The sequence below is a fragment of the Ctenopharyngodon idella genome, chromosome 8, assembly GCF_019924925.1.
Source record: "Ctenopharyngodon idella isolate HZGC_01 chromosome 8, HZGC01, whole genome shotgun sequence".
In the NCBI taxonomy this organism is placed as follows: domain Eukaryota; kingdom Metazoa; phylum Chordata; class Actinopteri; order Cypriniformes; family Xenocyprididae; genus Ctenopharyngodon; species Ctenopharyngodon idella.
Window position 1 is genome coordinate 28,962,473 of NC_067227.1, and position 22,147 is coordinate 28,984,619.

The following is a 22,147-nucleotide window of genomic DNA, read 5'->3' on the forward strand; positions in this document are numbered from 1 at the left end:
TCACAATTGCGAGTTATAAAGTCAGAATTGCATGATATAAACTCTCAATTGTCTTATAAAGTCAGAACTGTGAGATATAAACTCGCAATTCTGAGACAAAACGTCAGTCTTTTTTCCCCTCACAATTGGACATTATAACATGCAATTGTGAGTTTATATCTCACAATTCCGACTTTTTAACTCGCAATTCTGACTTTATATCACACAATTGTGAGTTTATATCTGGCAATTCTGAGAAAAAAAAAGTCAGAATTGTGAGATAAAAAGTCGCAATTACCTTTTTTATTTTTTATTTCATGCCAAAAACAAGCTTCTATAAGCAAGTGAACTAGTACTTAGGTTAAACTTGTTTTATTAGAGATTCTTAAAGCAACGCATTATTGCTCATACTTGAACAAACCCCAAAACATGCATATTAAACTTTGCAGCGTAGCTCATTCTTGTATATGCTATAGACACAAAAGACTGCCTGGCGAATGATAAAACAAAAATCCCATAGACTTCAACTAAATGACTTAGGACAGTAAGCAGCCACAAGCACCACGTTTTCTCCAGAAAACATCACGTTTGTTTTTACTCTTTCTTAGTCTTTAAGCAACTTTGAATTTATGTTAAACAAATGGGAAAATCCATATGCTCTTATTCACACTGTATATCTTCATTTTCCGCCCTTAACCATGAAGTAGACTCTGTATTCAGAATGTATTACAAGAGCAACATGATCAACAACAAGCGCAGTGAACACATCCCGGGGCGGGAGGAACTGCAACGAGTGCAATAATTACATAAAACCACAGAGAGAAACAGATATTTAAACAGGTTTGTTTTCCCTGGGATGGCAATTACCGCAGAATAATGATAACCAGGGCTTCCTCATAAAGGCAGTGATTGGAAAAGGGCAAGAGACTGTTTCCATTGGAATAAACATCATACTTAATATTAATTAATGCAGCGGAGAAAATGGTATTTGAGAATGTTAAACACCCATACGCTGGAAGGTGAAAGATAACCTGTTGAAATACTTTACAAACTGCTGAATCATACTGTGATAAATTACTTCATGAGGTACAGAGACCCAGGAAGGAGAACCAGGTCAAATTTACACTGCCGGTCAAAAGTTTCGAATAAATACCTATTTTTTTAATGTTTTCAAAGAAGTCTCTTATGATCACAAAGGCTGCATTTATTTGATCAAACATACAGTAAAAATGTAATATACTGAAATATTATTACTGTAACGGTTATATTCTGTTTTGGTTTAATTGTGTTTTAGTTCTGTTTTCCCTGTTCCTGTTTGCCTGTGTGGCCTAGTTTCCTAGTGTGTGCCTGTTTGTTCATGTGATTATGATTCCGTTCACCTGTCGTTCAATTTATTAACTCATTTAGTCTGTGTATATTTACTTCCTGTTTTGTTCAGTTCTTTGTCTGGTCTCATATTTGTGAAGTGGATGTGTTTCCTGAGATTCTCCTGCCTGTTTTTGTGCATTATTGGATTAAACTATTCATCTTTGTGCGCTTATTATAGCGCCCACACATGACAATTACAATTTAAAAAGAAATGTTTTCTATTTTAACATATTTTAACATATAATTTATTCCTGTGATGGCAAAGCTGAATTTGATCCTTCAGAAATCATTAAAATATGCTGATTTGGTGCTCATTTATTAATAATGGTTCTTATTATAATCAATGTTGAAAACAGTTGTGCTGTTTAATATTTTTTGTGGAAACAGTGATACTATTATTTGCTGAATAGAAAGTTCAAAAGAACAGCATTTATATGACGTTGACTTTATAAATGTCTTTGCTGTCACTTTACTGTCAATTTAATGCATCCTTGCTGAGTAAAATTACTAATTTCTTATTTTTGTTTTAAAAAAATCCTACTCACCCAAAACTTTCGAATGGTATTGCATCATGGTTTTCACAAAAATATTAAGCAGCACAAGCATTTTCAATATTGATAATAAGAAAATGTTTCTTGAGCAGCAAATCATCATACTAGAATGATTCTGATGGATCATGTGACACTGAAGACTGGAGTAATGATGCTGAAAATTCAACTTTGCATCACAGGAATAAATGTTTTTTTAAAAATACATTCAAATAGAAAATAGCTTTTTAAAAATTGTAATATTTCAAAATATCACTGTTTTGACTTTTTTTTTTTTTTTTTATGAGAGAGTTCTTTCAAAAACATAAAAAATTCTTAATTATTCCAAACTTTTGACCATTAAAGTTATTTTTTCCTGGATCTCCAGTTCTTACAGGCCTCCAGATGGTGTAATTATGGCATCTACCAGCAGGGGGCTAACCGAACCATGCTAACCTGAAACTGACCCCTTGAAAAAAAAAGCTGCCTTAAGGTGTTACCGAGATGAATGCCAAGTGAACCGACTTGCCTGAAAGGGTCTCTGTAATTACTGCTGCGCCTCCCACCTGTCCGACATCACCTGCCTTTCATTTCTTGCCCTTTCTTCGGTGTTGTTAATTGCTATTTCCTCACAGCAAGGACACAGCCCCCCGGGTAAGGCCCTGAAACCGTGTTTAGCTGACTCTGAATGTCAGCGGTCATATGAAAAAGCTGTTATTACAAGGCTCTTGTGAGACTGACGCATTCTCAGAGACCAAATGACTGACCTTTACACATACTGTAACACTGTTTGATGAGTTTGAAATGACTGTATGATCGTTAACATCTTAAAAATCTGTTCTGTGCTTAGCAGCACGCTGGCAGCAGAAAAATATACTGTACTTTTTATGAGCTGATTTGCTATGCTTTAATGACTCCCCATATCATGCTGTGAATATGAATACTTTGATGCCTGAGCTGAGATTCTCTTGTTGCCGGGTTTGACTGTGATTTAATGCGTTGTGTTAAACTTTATAGTTTTAAGTTTTTAAAATCTGAGGAATTTATCTTGCAATTCTGAGCTAAGAAAGTTACACATTATTAATGGACAAAGACATTCTGAATTTGAACTAGATAAAGAGACTGGAAAAGCGTAGCATCAGACACAAGTCCAAATGAATTAAATACACAAACTTCTGGCGGTGCATAGATCCAAAAATAGCTCAAAGATCAAAAAACAAATATGATCCGCACATGAAAAATGGGCCAAAAAAGTTCACAAGAATTTATTGTCCAGAGGCCACAAATAAAGTGTGCAAAACATTTTAAGGATTTCGGCACTGATGAAGGGTTGATCCCAAAAAAATTTTGTGGCCTTTGGACAATAAATTCTTGTTTTTTTGACCCATTTTTGGTGTGGATCTTATTTGATTTTTGATTAATTTGAACTAACATGAACTAACAATAAACAATACTTGGTAACAATTTATTTTACAGTGTCATTGTTACACGTTACATGTAGTTACTGAAGTAATAACTATAAATTATGCAGAATTACATGCAATTAACCCTAAACCAAACCCTCATCCTAACCCTAACCCTATAGTACATGTAGTTAATTATTACTCAATACTTAAATGTATAATTACCCTGTAACACGGACACCTTAAAATAAAGTGTAACCTAATACTTCTACAGCTTTTATTAATCATAAAGTTAATTTCAACATTTACTAATACATTAAGATCGAAAGTTCGGTTACACTTTATAACATTGTAATTATACATGTAAGCACTGAGTAATATCAATTAAAGGATTAGTTCTTTCTTCGTAACTTGTATACGGGAGGCGGTCTGGTGGAAGCTTGATATTTGACTTCTTAACTTTTTAAATATGGATATTTATTTTACACAAACACATCGTTTCACTTCAGAGGCCTTTATTAACACTCCAGAGCCGTGTGGAGTACACGTTTATGATGGATGGATGTGGATGGAAGCACTTTGTTCAGCTCATACTCGTTGAACCCTATAACTGCCATTATAAAGCTCAGATGCGTCAGGATATTTATTAATATTTTTCCGACTGTCTTCGTCAGAAACAAGAAAGTCATATACACCTAGGATGGCTTGAGGGTGAGTAAAGGTTGGGCTAATTTTCATTTCAAAGTGAACTAATCCTTTAACAACATGTACTTAGGGTTTGGTTTAGGGTGAATAAGATGTAATTATGCATAATTTACTGTTATTACTACAGTACAAGTACATGTAACAAGGACACTGTAAAATAAAGTGTTACTGAAAGTTGTATCTGTGAACATTAGTTAATGCACTATGAACTATCATGAACATTTTTCTTAACTAACATTAACAAAGGTTAATAAATGCTGTAAAATACATAGCACATTGTTAGTTCATGTTATAGCTAATGCATTTTGCAGAAATTTGAGGTGCAAACAACAAAGAAGATATTCTAAAAAATGTCCTTGACTTTCACTATAGGGACGAAAACACATTTTTCAAAGAAAGAAAGAAAGGTTTGGATCAGCATGAGGGTGAGTAAACTGACAGAATTGTCATATTTAGGTGAACTATCCCTTTAAGTAACTATTGAACAAAATGTAAGTATTTAAGACAAAAAACTTTATATACATAGCACATTGTTAAAAATATATGAAGTGTTCTAAAAAAAAATTTTATTCTTAAAGTTGCTGTCAAGCGTGATGCTACTGTTACCCTCTCAACAGAAAACCATCTTATTATGGAAGATCCAATATCAGCCATTTCTGCTGGAGAATCATTGAAGAATCGATTACACACAGTGTAAGCAGACACAGTACTAACTGGAGTTTAAAGAACACAATTCCTGCTCAACAATACGACTTCCCAAAATACACAGAAATATTGTTTAATTCTCCCTAGTGAGAGGTTTAATGTCTGCACTGAAAGATTCCCCTTATGCTACAAATCTCTGTGTATCTTTTAAAGATGTCAGGCAAACTTTGTCAAATCCATCAACTACAGTAGTTCCTCCTTGGATGTGCTCAGTGAAGCAACTGGGAGATTGATGGAGACTATAGTTCTTCAGATCATTTAAACATATACAGCAGTTCACACAAAAATGAAAACTGTCATCATTTACTCACTCAGGACTTTCTTTCTTACAAGGAACAAAAAAACAGGCATTCTGAAGAATTTTAACAAGGGATGGGTGCTTTTGAGCAATGAATAAAAAAAATTATTCATAAAAGAAGTCCATCCTCATGATTTGTGCTCTGTACAGAAATTTAATCTTCTGAAGTAATACGATGTGTGGCGAAATTTCATTTAACCTTATCTGTTCATTCACAAACTTGCTTTGATCTAAAAGAGGCACAACAGACATGGATTTCAAAAGTTTGGAGTCGGCATATTAGAACGAGCCTGGAGTGTCATGAGAATGAGTAAATGATTACATCCTTTTCATAAACACATGCAGTGCAGCTAAATTGAATTCTCAAGTTAAATCTCACCTGAAATCCTCCTTCTTCTTTGTATTGTAGGAAGGCGTTGGTGGTTCCCTTCTTGGCCAAGCGAATCCTCGCAAGTCGGACTTTCTGTAAAACAAAAGAGAATTTATCTGAATCGATCGTGTCAGCATTTGTTTCACAAACAGCTGCAGTGATTCAGAGGTGTAATAAAGCCAGTGATGCTGTTTAGTTACATCATGGTTTGTTTAATTCTATTTAGCCTTTTGACTACTTTAATGTGAAAAAACAAAGAGATGGGATTTTTGGTAACACTTTAGTATAGGGAACACACATAAATTATTAACTATGACTTTTCCCTCAATAAACTCCTACTTTACTGCTTATTAATAGTTAGTAAGGTAGTTGTTAAGTTTAGGTATTGGGTAGGATTAAGAATGTAGAATAAGGTCATGCAGAATATGGCATTAATATGTGCTTAATAAGTACTAATAAATAGCCAATATTCTATTAATATGCAAGCTAATAAGCAACAAGTTAAAATACCCTAAAATAAAGTGTTACCGGATTTTTAATTGGGAAATTTTGCAAGCCAGATTAAAGCTCTGTATGAGCACCAAAGGTCAATGTACTGTAATGTGCTAAACGGCTCTGACAATATGATTTCTATAATACATAATAATGAATTCTGATAATCTTTTGCAGGTGACCGACATTCATACTCTATGAATAGAAAATAGAAAAACAGAACATAATGAAATATTTTTGACAAAAGTAAAAGAGAAGTTCTTTAGTACCTGCTGGGCTCTCATCTTGTCAGCTCTCTGGTTCTGATGGTAGATCCGGCTGAAGTTAGATACAATGACGGGTACAGGAAGGGCGATAACCAGCACGCCACTGAGAGAGCAGATAGAGCCGAAGATCTTTCCGGCGATGGTGTTTGGAACCATGTCTCCATACCTGCAACAAACACCAATGTCAGTCAAGCACTTAACAGCTCTATAGGGGCTTTCGCACCGAATAGTTCTAGGAACTAGCCACTAGGATAGTTCCCCGAGAACTAATTTCTCCCCCGGGGTATGTTCCTTGTTGCATTCGCACTGGAAATAGGAACTGCGAAGCAGCCGACAGCGGCATCTTTAAGCGCGGCATTTACAAACGCTAAAAAACAGTGAATGGAGGATGCCGCGATCGGAGCTGTTTGTTGTGTGTCGTGGGTTTCGTGATAACAGAGAATGGAATGTAAACGCATAATCTATGCGACTGAAAGAGCAAAAATTGGGGTTAAGAGACGCAATCTCCTATGACAACTTTCAGCATCGAAGCGGAGAAAAGAACACAACCCTGGAGACAACAGGTAAATGCTGTTATCGCTGTTTTCCATGTTTGTGAGGTAAATATGTTTACATGGTTTTTTAAAAATGCCGGGTGCCGGTGTTTGACCAATCAACATACACTTACGTCACTGATAGTTCTCATAGAGCTGCTTTAGACCCTACTCTGAAGTAGGAGCTAATTTAGTTCCCCCAAAAGAAGTTCCTAGAACTAAAATTGTTCCTAGTTCCTGCGGTGCGAACACGGCAAAATCCAGGTACTTCAGCTAATAGTTCTAGGAACTATGAAAAGGATCCTCCGGTGCGAATGCCCCTTATGTGTCTGTGTGTGAAAGAGAAAGAATGACAATTTGTGTGAATATGATTACGCTGATTTAATGACCAGCCCTTGCTTAGTATCTATTTTGCAGTCACATTTAATGCAATTGTGTAAATTAGTTTGGAAAAGTGCATGTTTATTTCAATTCACAAGGCTCCAAAGCTCATCTCTGAGGCTCCCGGGGCACTAAAAGACCACTAACACAACCCATTACCCATTTTTAATAGCAGAATACACCATCACAGAATTGCAGAATGCTATTAAGGTGATGTGGTTCTCACAGACACTCACACACAAAACAGTACTGCAGCAGCCATAATCACCACTGTCCTACACACTGGATGAGGGTTAACTAATTTACAGGGGTGGTCATGGTTAAGATATAACCCATAAATACCTGAGAGAGGAAACACTACAGGTATGTTTGGAATGGCATTGTATATTACTCAAGCAAATTTTTACAGTATGCATACTGTGCGCAATATGCAATTTCATGCAACTGTGTGCAGTTTGCAACCAGAACACACTGTGAAATATTGTATTCCACAATTCAGTGCGCTCGATTTGACTTTGTATTTCCAGTGTGAAGAATAAACCAGAAACAAGAAGATTTGAACCTTTCTTGGCTATTATTTGACCTGTTTGCTAAACGTTTTTTGCACAAAATTGGATTCAAAATTCTAATTAACTCTATTTTAGAAAAGATAACTTGACACTAGATGGTGACTTACACCGTGTCCTCCTAACAAGATGCGATGCGATAAGATTCCAGCGACAAACAATTTGTCTGTCCACACCAGACGAGACGTGATAAAGTCAATCAAAAATCACAGCCAATCAGAAGAGCGCGTGGATGGGCTCTCTCGGCAAGTTTCCGGCACTCGCAACGAAATGGATAAGTACATAATCAAATTCATGAATATTACACCATTTAACATTAAAAATACATACTGATTTACTGAAACAATGTTTGTCATAGAATACACTTGTCTGTTCACAATAAGTTGACAGTTTGAACGTTCTTGTTTCCTTTTATTTATTTCGAAGATCTGAGGTGAATTGTCCTTTGTTGCTTTCAGTGTGGCTATAAAAGACACAAAATGATATTCAAACTCACATTAGACATTTTTAACATTAAATAAAGCACAAAAACAGTACCTGAGATTATCATTATCATACCTTTGTTGTTGTTCCAGCCGTGACATATAGACATATATTCAATACCAATGCAGCATACTACTGTTGCATACTGCACAGTCTACTGTTTCACATACTTTTTATTTAATGAAAAGTATAAATTGTGTACTGCATAGTATGCACTATACAGAAATATATGTGCAGAACATGCTGAATTCAGAACTACAAACTACTTGTACTATTTCTGCCATATTAAGAGAAGTATACACTTTTAAATTCAGCTAGTGATCAGTAAATATGGCCATTCATGAGTTGAGCTTTCATTTGTCAATGTCAAAAAGGATCAGAAGTATTTTCTGAAGTTTAGATTTAATAAATGCACATTTCAGACTGGAAAGAAACTTCTGAGTTCTGAAAGTTACTTTATATTTTCATAGCAGGTAACTATTTTATATCTCAAAAGATCAAGAAAAATGTGCAAAAAGTGCAGCCCACTACACCAATAACATCCATACCTGCATATAATTTTTGGACAGTGAGGCAGTCAAAGCACAATTTGTGTGTTTACATGGAGACAGCAACAAATTGAAATGTAATTTTCAGAAAGGTTCCTGGTGCGATACACATTTCTCTGAGGTGCGCTCAGCATTTTGGATCAGTCACTGACAACACAACAAAAGAGAAAAAGTCATACGGCACATTCACATTCACATCATGTTCCATCACTTCACAGGAGACCGATCTGCAGGTGGTGTAAATTAAACCAATATTTGTTTTTACAGCAGTGTTGATGTTCTGCACTTACATCCTGTACATGTCTACAGCATCACCAGACCGAAACTGTCAGAAAACTTTCCTTCTACAAATGGACAATATGCAAATCAAAACCTGGATACGTTTTCCAGAGTAGGGAAAATAACAAAGATGACAATTTTATCCAGCGAATGTTTGAGCTATAGGAATGCTATATAAGCCACTCAAGGCTGTGCACTACAATGATTTAAACACAGTTCTATCATGACAACTCTCTGGAGATTTTTACCATGGTAATGGATATAACAATGTTAATGTATTTGGTCTTGGTAGACTAGATGTGCTACGCTGCTGCTGCTAAATTGCTGCTGCTGTTGATTTATACAGGTGGAGCTGGGGAAGGTGGAGGGTTTAGAGGAACTCTGAAAGCACGCTGCAACTGCTATAGTGAATGATAACTAGCCATTTAAATGCTGTGAAAGGCAAGCTCATTCAGCTTGTGCTGAGTAGTTAACACGGAAATATCATCAGTTTGCGTTAAAGGATCCATCAGCCTGCACCATCTAGAGTTTCATGACATAACTAGTCATTTAGCAGAATCAGGTAAAATTCTGAATTTAAGAACTGATTCTCTTCCATTTAATGAGTGTCAATTTGAATTGGCGACGCACACTGGACTTGAATGACAGGAAGAGGAGTCAAAGAAATTCAACACAGTCACACAACAAAGGGATTTCATTTCTCCAACACAAATTTTTTACTATAAAACAAATTATATATATCATAAAAATATGGGGAAAAATATGAGATGGGAGGAAAAATTATATTTCAATACTCAAATGTTTTGCGTTCCCCCGAGAAACTTTGCATTCCCTAAGACATTTTGCCTTTCCATTGCACATGCACTTGTTTCTTGGGGAAACAATTTTCGAGAGAAAGTAAAGGCATTGAAATATATATTTTTCCAACCATCTCATTGAAAAATTTATTAAATTACATTTTAAATTAAAGTAAATTCAACTTGACTAATGCTTATTTATTATTTAGAACAAATTATTCTTACTCACAAATCTAATTCAGGCTCATGTTAAATTCAAAAATAGCCAAACAACATTAATTCTCATGTGTCATGTCACCAAATTGTCTTTTTTTTTTTTTTTATCCCTTTAAGTTTTTTTACAGAAGAAAAAAAAAAACACCAGTTATTATATACCATATACATGTAAACATATTTCAGTTGTACTTTATTTTACAGTACGTGCACTTACCTGTACTTACAGTGTACTTACCTTCAAAGTACTGGGTAATACAAGGTAACTACATGGGTTAAAGGGATAGTTCACCCAAAAATGAAAATTATCCGATGATTTACTTACCCTCAAGCCACCCTACGTGTATATGACTATCTTCTTTCAGATGAATAACTGGAGATATATTTGAAAATATCCTGGCTCTTCCAAGCTTTATAATGGTAGTGAATGGAGGGAGCAATTTTGAAGACCCCAAAAATACGTCCATCGATTATAAAAATAATCCATATTGCTCCAGGATTATAATAATGGCCTTCTGAAGTGAACCAATGGGTTTTTGTACGAAAAATATCCATATTTAAAACTTTATTAACTATAATAACTAGCTTCCGGCAGACGGCCGTACGCATCGATTTACAGCGTATCCTTGGAATATATCTTGGAAGAGCCAGGATGTTTTTAAATATATCTCCAATTATTTTCTTCTGAAAGAAGATTTTCATATACACCTAGGCTGGCTTAAGGGTGAGAAAATCATGGGATAATTTTCATTTTTGGCTGAACTATCCCTTTAAGGTTAGGTTTAGGGGTAGGTTCAGGATTACTATAACAAGTACATAGTATGTGCATGGGTAACAGGACTGTAAAATAAAGTGCTATCAATATTTCTTACTGTCTCTCCAGAGATCAAGAACAAGAAATCATCTCTCCTCAGAAAGCCTCCAGTAAAAGCAGTCACATAAATCAGACCAGGGCTCTCTATTATGTTTTATTGACACATCAGGCTAATATGGGATTTCTCATAAGAGCCTGATCAGACGAGAGACTCACACACACACACACACTCTTCCCACAAACCCTTTCCAGCATCCCTCATTTGTCATCTCCTCAGAGCTTGTGCGCTCCCGAGATTAATCCACATCGGTCCGGGAGCCTAATTTTGTTTCCGACTGGTAAACGTCCACATTTTGGCATCACCAGATGGCCCCGGGTGCACAAGGAGGGCAGGAAGCAGATATAGATTTGTACGATGACAATGCCTATTATCCCCGCCAACGGTTCTTCGTTTTCTTGATCTTTGAATGTTCATTCTGCTGTTTAGTATTGTTATTCAGATATAAGGCAGAGATCAGCAGTTAGTGAGGACGTTCTCTAAGTACAAGAGCAAAAGCCTCATTTTCTACATGAGGATGATATGGATGATAACTTTAGTCTGGAACATGAAACTGTAAAACTGCTACATAAACAGGAAAAGTTGCTTGAAAAGGACAGGTAATGTAAGGCATTCAAGCATTTTTCAGGAGAGCTCTCTATCCCTTTAATTTTCCCATAATAGAAAGTCTTAGACAGACGTCCCCTGGGCAAGAACGAGGCTGCCTGGCCTAGATGCCGGTCTGGAAAGGGGTCAAGGAGGTTTGCCAGAAGTTCACGGAGAACATTGAGCAGAAACAGGACGGAAGATTAAACAGCAACAGCGAGGTAGACATGCATGGAAAAGATCAGAGGAAAAACAGCAAACGGTTGTTTTTGCGTCTGCTGATGCTTCAGTTTTTGCTCTCCTCCTGGGGCTCCAGCACCGGGACGTCACCACTTACACTCTTTCTCTCTCGGAAATCTTGCTGGAGATAAAAAGGACGATTAGGTACAGGAGGACAGAATTTAGAGAGCCCAAAATACAGCTTCCTCAAACATGTCTATTTTTGCCCCTGCGAATCTGATACAATCCTGTTTCCCCGGCCTTGAAACATGACATCACTTTAAATTCAGCAAAACTCAGCTATGAATAGCAGCGGTTGTACAATCGCAATTAGGAGCGCGTCATCCTAAAGTCCTTCACAGCATGACGAGTACACCATCACATAACACACAAGGGCAGCGTGCAGAAAGGACTGCTAACGTACTGTTTACTGCATTCGGCACAGTATATAATGTATACTGCATGCATACTATTTAAAAAACAGTATATGTGAAATCTTTTCATGTTAAAGGTGCACTAAGTAATTCATTTATTAAAAGGTTTTACAAAAATAAATTAATAGTACCTCTAAAAGCATATTTGCAATATGTAAAAAGTTGCTTCATGAAGAAGACCAATTTATGTTATTGGAAAAAAATTAATCATGACTGCAAATAGCATATTTTGCTTCAATGAAAATCTTTTGAATGGTGCTAAGTTCACCACTAGGTGTCAGTATCCATGACAACTACCAGTACAGCATAAAGCAAGCAAAAAATTCTGTAATCCAAAAAGGGCATTTTTAATCTACGGGACATAGGGATGAAAAAAAAAAATGAGATGGAAGGAAAAAATAAATTCCCATGCTTTTGGCATTCTCTCTCAAATGTTTTGCGTTCCCCCGAGAAACTTTGCTTTAGCTTGCAAAATGTTTTGCATTCCCCCGAGAAACTTTGCGTTCGCAAAGTTTCTCGGGGGAACACAAAACATTTGCAAGAGAACGCAAAAGCATTATAATTTTTCCTCCTATATCATATTTTTTTGCAATCACCATGTCCCTTTAGGGGCTCCATATTAATCCAACGAGTGGCATTCAGTTATTTTTTTACAAATAAGGTAATTTTGCATAGAAACAATCCAATAATCTACGTATGTAATCTACCAATAACATACGTATTTTTGTAGGCCAAAACTCGAGAACAAACATTTTAGCACTTCTGGTTCCATTGTTCTGAAGTCAGTTTTTGGTTAAATGCCTGGTTAACACAAGCTCAAGATATTTTCATGTTTTATATGACATAAAATTCAGCAGTAATTACCTTTGTGTGTGTGTGTTTTTTTAAAAAAGCTTTACTTTTCTTGTTAAAGTCCCCATGAACCGGAAGTTGCAAACGACTTTTCTCCAGTGCTGTGACGTATTTCCAAGTGAAACGGAATATTGAAAAGAGGGCAGGGTTTTACTTTAGTGCACTTCCTCTCGCTCATAGCAGACTAATGGTTGGAGGGGAGTGGTTTAAGCGTTTTCAACCCAAGCCGTAAAAATGACATCATCAGAGAAGGAACGCCATTCCAGACTGGAATTTACTTTTCAGATTTTGATTAAAGATTACCACGACAAACTATTTTTTTTCTGTGTATTAACTTGCACGGATTAATTGTTCACCACAAGACTAGTAATATGCGCTAACAAAGTAAATAGGGTCAATTTTGATTTCATGAGGACTTTAAAGGCGGTTGCTAACAAGTGGACTACAAGTTGTTAGGGACGTTAATCGTCATCAGCCGAACAGGTAAACTCATCAACTCAGTAGTTCACTTTCACACCCTCATTGTGTTTATAATCACAATCTTGCAAACTATTACACCTCAAACTTTCAGGAAAAATTAATAAAGAATGAAAGAGTTGTCGGAAGCGTAATAGTAGTGACGCTGAAGTCATGTGACTGTGGTGTAGTTCATATGTTAGCATTCTTCCGATTGTGTCTAGGCTTCAAAATTCATAAAAGTTAAACTTTTGTTTGTCACTTTTGTAATCCAAAAATCCTATTGGGTTTTTGTCGAGGGAACTAGGGTGATGTGAACTTCCAGGCTGGCCTACAAAAATATGTCAACGCTGCAGTACTCTATTAGTCCCGATTCATTTGTCACATTGGAAATGAAAGGTCAAGTAAAGCACATTGCATTCATTGTGGGATACAGTATTCTGTGCAGTGTGCTCTGCTGTATACTGCACACTTACCAAATGTACCATGTATGCATACAAAACATTTGCATTCTATGCACAGTATACATACAGCAGAAATAGTAAAATGGCAGTATGCTATTCTGAACACAGCCACAGAAATACACAAAAATACACCTGGCCAACAGTGGGAGGTCAAGGGTTAACCGGTGAACGGGTGGTTTTCATCAGCTAGTGGAAATCAAGGAGGCTTGTGCACAGATTACATGTGGAACCACCGCTTCATGGATTTCAGCGCTGCCATTTCATTTATTTTTACATTTCACAAGCCATCAATCTCCCTCTTTCTTTTTAAAACCCTCCTCTAGCCCTCTCTTCACGTCCCTTCTGTAGCTAGTGTGTGTTCATGTCCGTACACAAGTTTCAATACTAATACACCCCTCTGATTGAATTTCCAGCTGTTCTGCTGATGGAATCAATGTTCTAACAGTAGGCTATGCAAATTCTGAAGCTAAATCTTGAAGGAGGGCTAACAGTGGCTGTGTCACTGTTGTTTGCTACTTAATTCTGAATTGAAGTGTCAGCTGTTGTTAAGTAGGGTGAATTAAGGTTAATTGGGATACTTTTTTCCAGTCATTGCAATGGCAAAAAGTGTCCCAGTTAACCTGAATTCACCCCTAGATAGCAAAAAGTATCATTTTGAATACATTAAAGTGGTCAGAGCTCATCATATGATGCCAACCAAGGAGGTCTATAATACCTGGAGAGAATTATCCACATTCTCATTCATATTAACGGCTTGCACTTGCAGTCCTAGAAGTATCTGATTTGAATTTTGCTGTCATTGCACAAGAGTGTTCCACATACAGGTAACAGGGAAAAAATACATTTGTATATGTACTCTCCAAAACGCTACTACGACATAATATATTTGCAAGGAAATATAAATATTGAAAAATATAAATTATGTTTTGCAATTAAAATGTTTTCTAAGCAACATTTAAATAGAAAAACTTGTAATAACCAGAATGCACAGCTATATTTGAATGGCTGCCAATAAAGAAACATGCTGAATCCCAAACCGCATACTACTCTTACTAATTTTACAATCCCCCGGTTTCACAGACAAGGCTTAAGCTAGTCCTAGACTAAAATGCATGTTTGAGCTGTTTTAACTGTATGTAACTTGCACTGACATACCTTAAAATATGTCAGTGCCATTGATTTGTCTCAAAATGCACACCAGAAATGTTTTTTTCTTTGGTACGTTTATAAAAGCTACTTAAATACTCTAATTGAACTAGGCCCTAATCCTGGCTTAGGCTAAGCCCTGTCTGTGAAACCGGGCCGAAATCTTTCTATGAAAGAAATAGTAAGAGTAGTATGCATACTCAAATTCAATGCTTTTTGCCTCCAAAAAAATCTATCAGTAGGGGCTAAATTAACAATGCTAACCAGCCAAACCCTAGTCTCAGCCTTAGACGTCATGCCCATGGACCGCTGGCTGAACGTCTGGTGCATAAGGCACACAAAATGGGAAATGGGAAGTCGTCATCTGATTCGAATTGAATTCTACAGGATTTCCGGGAGACGTGTGTGTTGCTTTCTTAAACTATCCCCCAGGAATAAAGCCAAACCCCCTCATGGAAGAAGAAAGCCATCTTGTTTACAACAACTGTGACAATGACCACTTGTCAGGTTCAACTAATTGCTGGATTTTCAAAAGTATGTGAAGTTCGTGGTGCCATTGTTGCAGTAAACTTGCACAACGTACTTGAATGAATAATTTATTAGATGCCTGTTATTGTAGGGACATCGACTTACATCGACTACATTTTCACACCATTAATATGACATGAAACAAATCGAACTGTGACTGGTTCCTTTACATGTCAGTCAGACGGGCTTGGGCGGTCCTTGGCCAATGAAAGCTGTGATGGAGTTCAGACCTTCTGCCGTCAATCTGAAGGTCTGGCTACGCGAGACAAGCCAAACCCTAACCCTGGGTCATTTTACAGAGATTGCACTCACAAAGATCAATTTCTAGCCATCAAAATATTTTACAGCTAATCATGCCAAAAAATGCAGTCATTAGAGTATCTGTTAACACTATATTTTGGTCCCCAACAGACATTCTACAGACTATAAATAACTTTGAAAGTACATGTCAACTTATTCTACTAACCCAAACCCCTTATTTTACTAACACCAAACCTAACACCTTACCCTAACCTTACAGTCTGCAGTCTACTAATACTCTAATGAGAGTTAGTTGACATGTAGTTGCAAAGTTACTTATAGTTGTAGAATGTCTAAAGTGTACTATCGAAATAAAGTGTAACCAAAACTTTAAACTGTATGTATACTCACTATAAAAATGTCAAAAATTTTCCATGACTTTTTCCCCTGAAAATTTCCAGGTTTTCCATATGCACAGAAACCCTGTCTGAAAGATCTCATTTGAAGCTTACAAGAACGACAAGCCAACTTTCACACATCTTTGATGTTTTGATTCCCTAGGCAATACATAAACATCACGTAATGAATATGATGGCAACCGCACAAGTTTTGCTCAGCAAGATAACGGCCATGTTGACAAAGCACAGACCATGTTAGCTTGACAGACATTTTAAATGTACATAAAATATTCATGAGGAGGCCGCCTACAATTACAAAGTCAGCATTTGCCTGGATGTGCGTGTACCGTAAACTCTGAAAGACTCTCTGATTAAACATAACACTTCATTTAGTTCACTTCACGACTGAATACATCAGCTGTCAGGCATGACAGCTAAACAGAGCAAAACAGAAATGGATGTGTTTTGACTCGGCCAACGATTACGCCTGACAGTCCCGATTATCGAGCACCAGTCTTCCACAGCTGACAAGTTCTCGTTAAGCGACTGACGTGTCCAAAATTGCCACTTGACATGCCAAACGTTTCCGTTCAAACACCGATCTCTCAAATCCTTCCCGCTCAGATTTAATCACATTTAAGTAATTACTGATTCAATTATGAATGGGCAACTGTCAGCGTGTGCTGAAAATTAAATGAGGTGTTGAAGTTTCCACAGAGCGAGCTAATATCATTAATCATCTCTGCTTAGCAACACCTGGTCACTGTGAGCATGCTAAACACTCATAGACCCCGTGTATCATTCACCGCTGGGACAGATCGCCATTACCTTTGCATAAACCTGAGATGATCGAGTTTTCTGCGCTAGATCATGTGCCTATTGTTTGTATGATTATTTAAGCCGTGGTATTTTGGAAACCCAGTCTAGAACCAGTGGAGGATACTGAATGGATTATTGCATCATGAATAATGAATTATCTGTATACACATACTGCCAATTTAAAAATTTGGTCTACCTTAATTAAGATTAAGGTAGACCAAAAATTCACACTGTATTTAAGGAGTCCAAGTCCATTTCCACCTCATAATTGCTGCACAATCGCAACTTTCTCACAAATAAGACTTATTTTATCATTTAAATCTAACAATTGCAACACTGTAAACCCGAATAAGTTGGGCTAACTCAAAAAATTTGAGGTAATCAGTTATATCAAATAGAAATCCCATACAACTCAAAACAATGAAACAGTTCAGTTTACTTGAAATATGTCAGTGCTGTGAACTCAAAAGAAAAAGAAAGTTCTAAATACTCTTAACAGTTAATTGAACTGAACTAATTTGTTTCATTTAAGTTTGTCCTACTCAAACCAATTAAGTATTTTGAGTGTTAGGGTTTACAGTGAACTTTATTTCTCATAATTTTAACTTTATAGATCACAACTGCGAATTAAATCTCACAGTGTGACTTTATATCTCACAATTACACAAGTAACTTTATTGCTCTTAATTGGGACTTCAGATCTTATAATTAAGATGCATCTAATCTAAATCTTCTCACAATTCCAACTTTATTTCTCATAATTGATATATATTCATAACTTTATCTCAAATAATGTGACATTATAACTCACATTGTGACTTTATACTGTATCTCACAATTGTAACTTTATTTCATATTTTAAGATTGTTTCACAATTACCCATTTTATTTATTATTGAGGTTGAAACAGCTTCCATACCTGTATGCCGGCAACTTGTTGCCTGTTTTTACTCATCCAGTCCAAATGATCCATTTGGGGTCCAAAACCCCTTTTTAATTAAAATGAGGCTAGTGTGCAGCTAATGAAATATAAGGAGTTGTTGTGCTCACAGGGACCATTTTCCTGTCCAAAGCAAAAAGCAGTTTAAAACAGGTTCATTTTGTACAGAAATTCATACATATGATAGTTTTGTGGACAAATATCAATTGTGCCTAAGCATAAGCTGTTCAGATCATGAGAAAATCATGAGAAAATGAAAATTTTGTCAGGTTAAGAAGTGTCTATAAGAAGTGTTGTCTATATAACCTCACAATTGTCATGTCCTAGAGGCACACTGACTCTCAACACTGTAAATCTTTGTGGTAATGATAGGGTGGGTGTTCTGGGTCTCTGATAGTGGCTTGATGATCGCTCTGGAACTGTTTCTGGCTGAGTGCATTCGGCTGTGCCAAGCGTGATTTATGTCTTCCCACAGAATACAGAGGAATCCAAGCGATTATGTCCACGTATCTCACATTCGGCTCCAGATTTACGAGTTTGTGCCCGGCGTCACGCTGATGCAGGCTGAATGTGAACATTAAACCAGAATAATGGCGAACATCCACCTGCTTCAAAGTTCACATGTGTCTATGCCGTTAGTGCTTGTATCCGAACGCAGTCGTAAACAGATCAAAATAGTGTATGGGCAGAAAATCAGGAGTTTGTTGGATCAATTGGCTGGACGGAGAGGGTGTGAAAGACAGCTCCACTGTAAAATGTTTTGTCAGGTAGCCAGAAAAATGTGATATTATTATATAGACCAGCGATCTCGCACCCTTTACCAATAAACGATTGATAAAAAATTAGACACATCAATAGAGATCAGCTTTCTGCAGAACAAGCAGCCAATTACAATTCCTTTATTGTACCTACCGAAGTTAATGAAAAGAAAAGTTTAGAATAAAAATATATTTCAAGTTGTACCAGCCAAAGTGCGTGTTCAGTGCTGTTCGCGAGCGTCACGACAGCAATCCTAGCAATCCTCCTGCACTCAGATTCAAGCAGCTACATAGCTCGTTTGTGGTAATGGCGAAAACAATTTTTTAGAACGGCAGTGAAAATATAAATGTAGGCCAGGGGTGTCCAAACACGGTCCTGGAGAGTCACTGTCCTGCAAAGTTTAGCTCCAACTTGCCTCAACACACCTGCCTGGAATTTTCTAGTATGCCTAGCAAGACCTTGATTAGCTGGTTCAGGTGTGTTTAATTGGGGTTAGAGCTAAACTTTGCAGGTCAGTGGCCTTCCAGGAGCAGGATTGGACACCCCTGAAGTAGGCTACATAAAGAAAGTGACTGGACTGAAACATATTTTATTGAAACGACTGGTACTCTGCTGTGCCAAGAGACATTTCGAAACATTTCACCGGGTACTTTCACTTCTGCAGAAGAGTCCTTTTATGCCCTATAAATGTGTCGTATTTGACAATACACACAGCTTTCAGTGGACAATACTGTTTTATGTTCTCAATAAAAATGCTTGATATTAACTCTTGCCCCACCAGCATTTTTTTTTTTTTTTTTTTTTTTTTTTTTTAAAGCTGCCAGCCACTGCCAGGGTTTTTGATAATTTTTACAAAAATTTCATGGCCCCCAGAATATTTTGTTGTATGAATATCTGAACATGCAATATATCAACAGAAAGAACAGACCCTCTGCCTTTAAACGAAACAAAACTTTTATTCTAGCTTCATGCATTCTTTTTTTTTTTTATCAACACTTGAATATGGGTAAGTTCAATAAAAAAAGCTACATTCTGAGCAAAAAGCTGAGAAAATCACGTTTTTTCAAAGCTTGTCTTATAGCTCGGCCTGGGTCGACATTTCATTCAGTAACGTTACGCAGTTTTGATTTATATGCTATTTAATGTTGATGATTGCGTTATTTTACATATGCATATAATTACATATGATATCGCTTGTTTCTTTCTGCATCTTCTTCGCCTGTGTTTTGATCTTTTTTTTTCCATGGAAGAGTAATATGTAATCTGCTAAAAGCAAATTTTGTCAACATTTAGGGGTACACTAGCATATAGCCTAAGGAAAGCCACAAAACTCCAATCTTATGGGGTCTTCAAGACTTTCAACTGCACATTTTCACTTTTTTACAATGTACCTGGTAGACCAGAGATAATAAAACACTGACCCCAACAAAAAAACACATAATTTAGTGCTTACAGTCATTCTACAACTTTTAAAGCAACCATATCTCTTCTGAGAGACAACTAACCTTTCCAAATACACCAGCTCAACAGCAGCAGTGCCCAGGCAAATATCTCAGCTAATCTCTACAGTAATAGGTTGTGTTTTGCTCTGTGCATGGGGAAGCCTTTTGCATTTGTGTCTGAATGAGAATTCAAGTCACTCTCCAAAGCGAGATCCCTGGATAATGACAATAATAACAAGTACAAAAGCAGTCAAAAGGGAAACACTCTTTCCTTGTCCAACTGGGGGCAGGACTCGATTATCTAAAACAAATCAGCTCTTGTCTCCCTTTTTTCGTGAAAAATAACAGAGTCCCAATCTCCAGAGGACACAGATAGTCGATAGCAATTCATTAATGAGAGATCTGAATCACTTCCATTTCTAAAGCAATTGCTTCTTAATGCTAGTAAAAAGGTCAAAAGAGTAAACAAAAAAAACTGGCCCAAGACAAAAGAGAAAACCACCAAGATTGATTTTCTAGATTTGGCTCAGGTCTGTCAGTATAAGGTCTCTGGGATTTTTTTTTTTTTCTTTTTTCTTTTCCCCCCCATTTTATGGTTCACCAGACAGACATCATAAATCTGACCTCTTAAAAATCAGGCTTGTGCAAAATGCAGAACTGAATTGAGGATGCCTTATTTCTAATTTGAGGTAGCAAACAGGAAGCAGAATTTGAATGTAAGGAAATAGAAAAGAATAGTTCTGCCAAGATAAACATTGAATGCTGTCTTGACAAAGACTTTGTTGACAAAGTTTTGAAAAAAATATTTTGATGGATGGATAGATGGATGGATGGAGAAAAAGAGGGACAGATGGATGAGAGATGGATGGAGAGAGAGGGATAGATACATAGAAGATAGATAAAATACATATAAAATATATATATACATTACGACATATGCTGTCAATGACAAATGCAGAAAAGTTAGTTCATGCGTTCATGACCACAAGGCTAGATTACTGTAACGCTCTACTGGGTGGTTGCCCCACACGCTTAATAAACAAACTCTAGCTGGTCCAAAATGCAGCTAGAGTTCTTACTAGAAGCACGAAGTATGACCATATTAGACTGGTTCTGCCAACACTGCATTGGCTCCCTATTAAACATTGCATACATTTTAAAAACCTGCTAATTACTTACAAAGCACTAAATGGTTTAGCTCCTCAGTACTTGAGCAAGCTCTTAACACATTATAGTCCTTCACATCTCTTGCGATCTCAAAATTCTGGCCTTTTCCTGTTTAGCACCCAAACTCTGGATTAGTCTTCTTAGCCTTTTTCGGGAAGCAGACATACTCTGTCACATCTCTGTTACATCATAAGATAAGAAAAACAGCATCTACGCTAGTATTAGTCTGTCTGTCTCATCCTTATCACGAGGTTACCGTAGTCAGCTGGATCCGGTCCATATCCAGATTAGACGGTGGACCTGCACCTAGACACGACCAAAGCGTAGCCCCGAATGTCAGCAGAGACTGTGTCTACTAGACAATCCCCTGTAAAGACCTTGTCGACACGACAGCCATGGGCACAGATCCTCAGCAAAGACCACAAGAAACAGAAAGGTCCTCCGCACAGACCCTATGGCCAGCTTCGGCTCCATACCGGCGTAATGAATCCTAAATCATAATGACACCGTGTTTGTTTGTTGGCCAGAGGAGAACTGGCCCCCCGACTGAGCCTGGTTTCTCCCAAGGTATTTTTCTCCATTCTGTCACCTTATGGAGTTTGGGTTCCTTGCCACGGTCGCCTTTGGCTTGCTTAGTTAGGGACACATAATTTTCAAAATTACTATTGATCTGAATGTACTGACACTGTTGTATGAGAACTGAACTGAGATGGACGATGACATCATTTTTTGCAGAGCTGCTTTATAGAGGAAATGAACTACTTTAATAATTAATGATCTTTACAACGGAACTGAATCACTGAACTGACTTCAGCTGAACAACAGCCGAAATGCATCATTTTTCTGTTATCACAGTAAAGCTGCTTTGAAACAATCTGTACTGTATAAAGCGCTGTATAATAAAGGTGACTTGA

General features: G+C 37.0%; 1 protein-coding gene across 2 annotated transcripts in view; it reads right to left on the reverse strand.

Moving 5' to 3' along the window:
* Nucleotides 1-22,147, reverse strand: part of kcnd1 (potassium voltage-gated channel, Shal-related subfamily, member 1) — a 70,306-nt gene that overhangs the window by 10,121 nt on the left and 38,038 nt on the right. For both annotated transcript variants that reach the window (XM_051904227.1, XM_051904226.1), the window contains exons 3-4: nucleotides 6,117-6,279; nucleotides 5,365-5,448 (exon numbers count right to left, since the gene is read on the reverse strand). In XM_051904227.1, coding sequence (XP_051760187.1) covers nucleotides 5,365-5,448; nucleotides 6,117-6,279 — 247 coding nt within the window. The remainder of the gene's footprint in view (nucleotides 1-5,364; nucleotides 5,449-6,116; nucleotides 6,280-22,147) is intronic.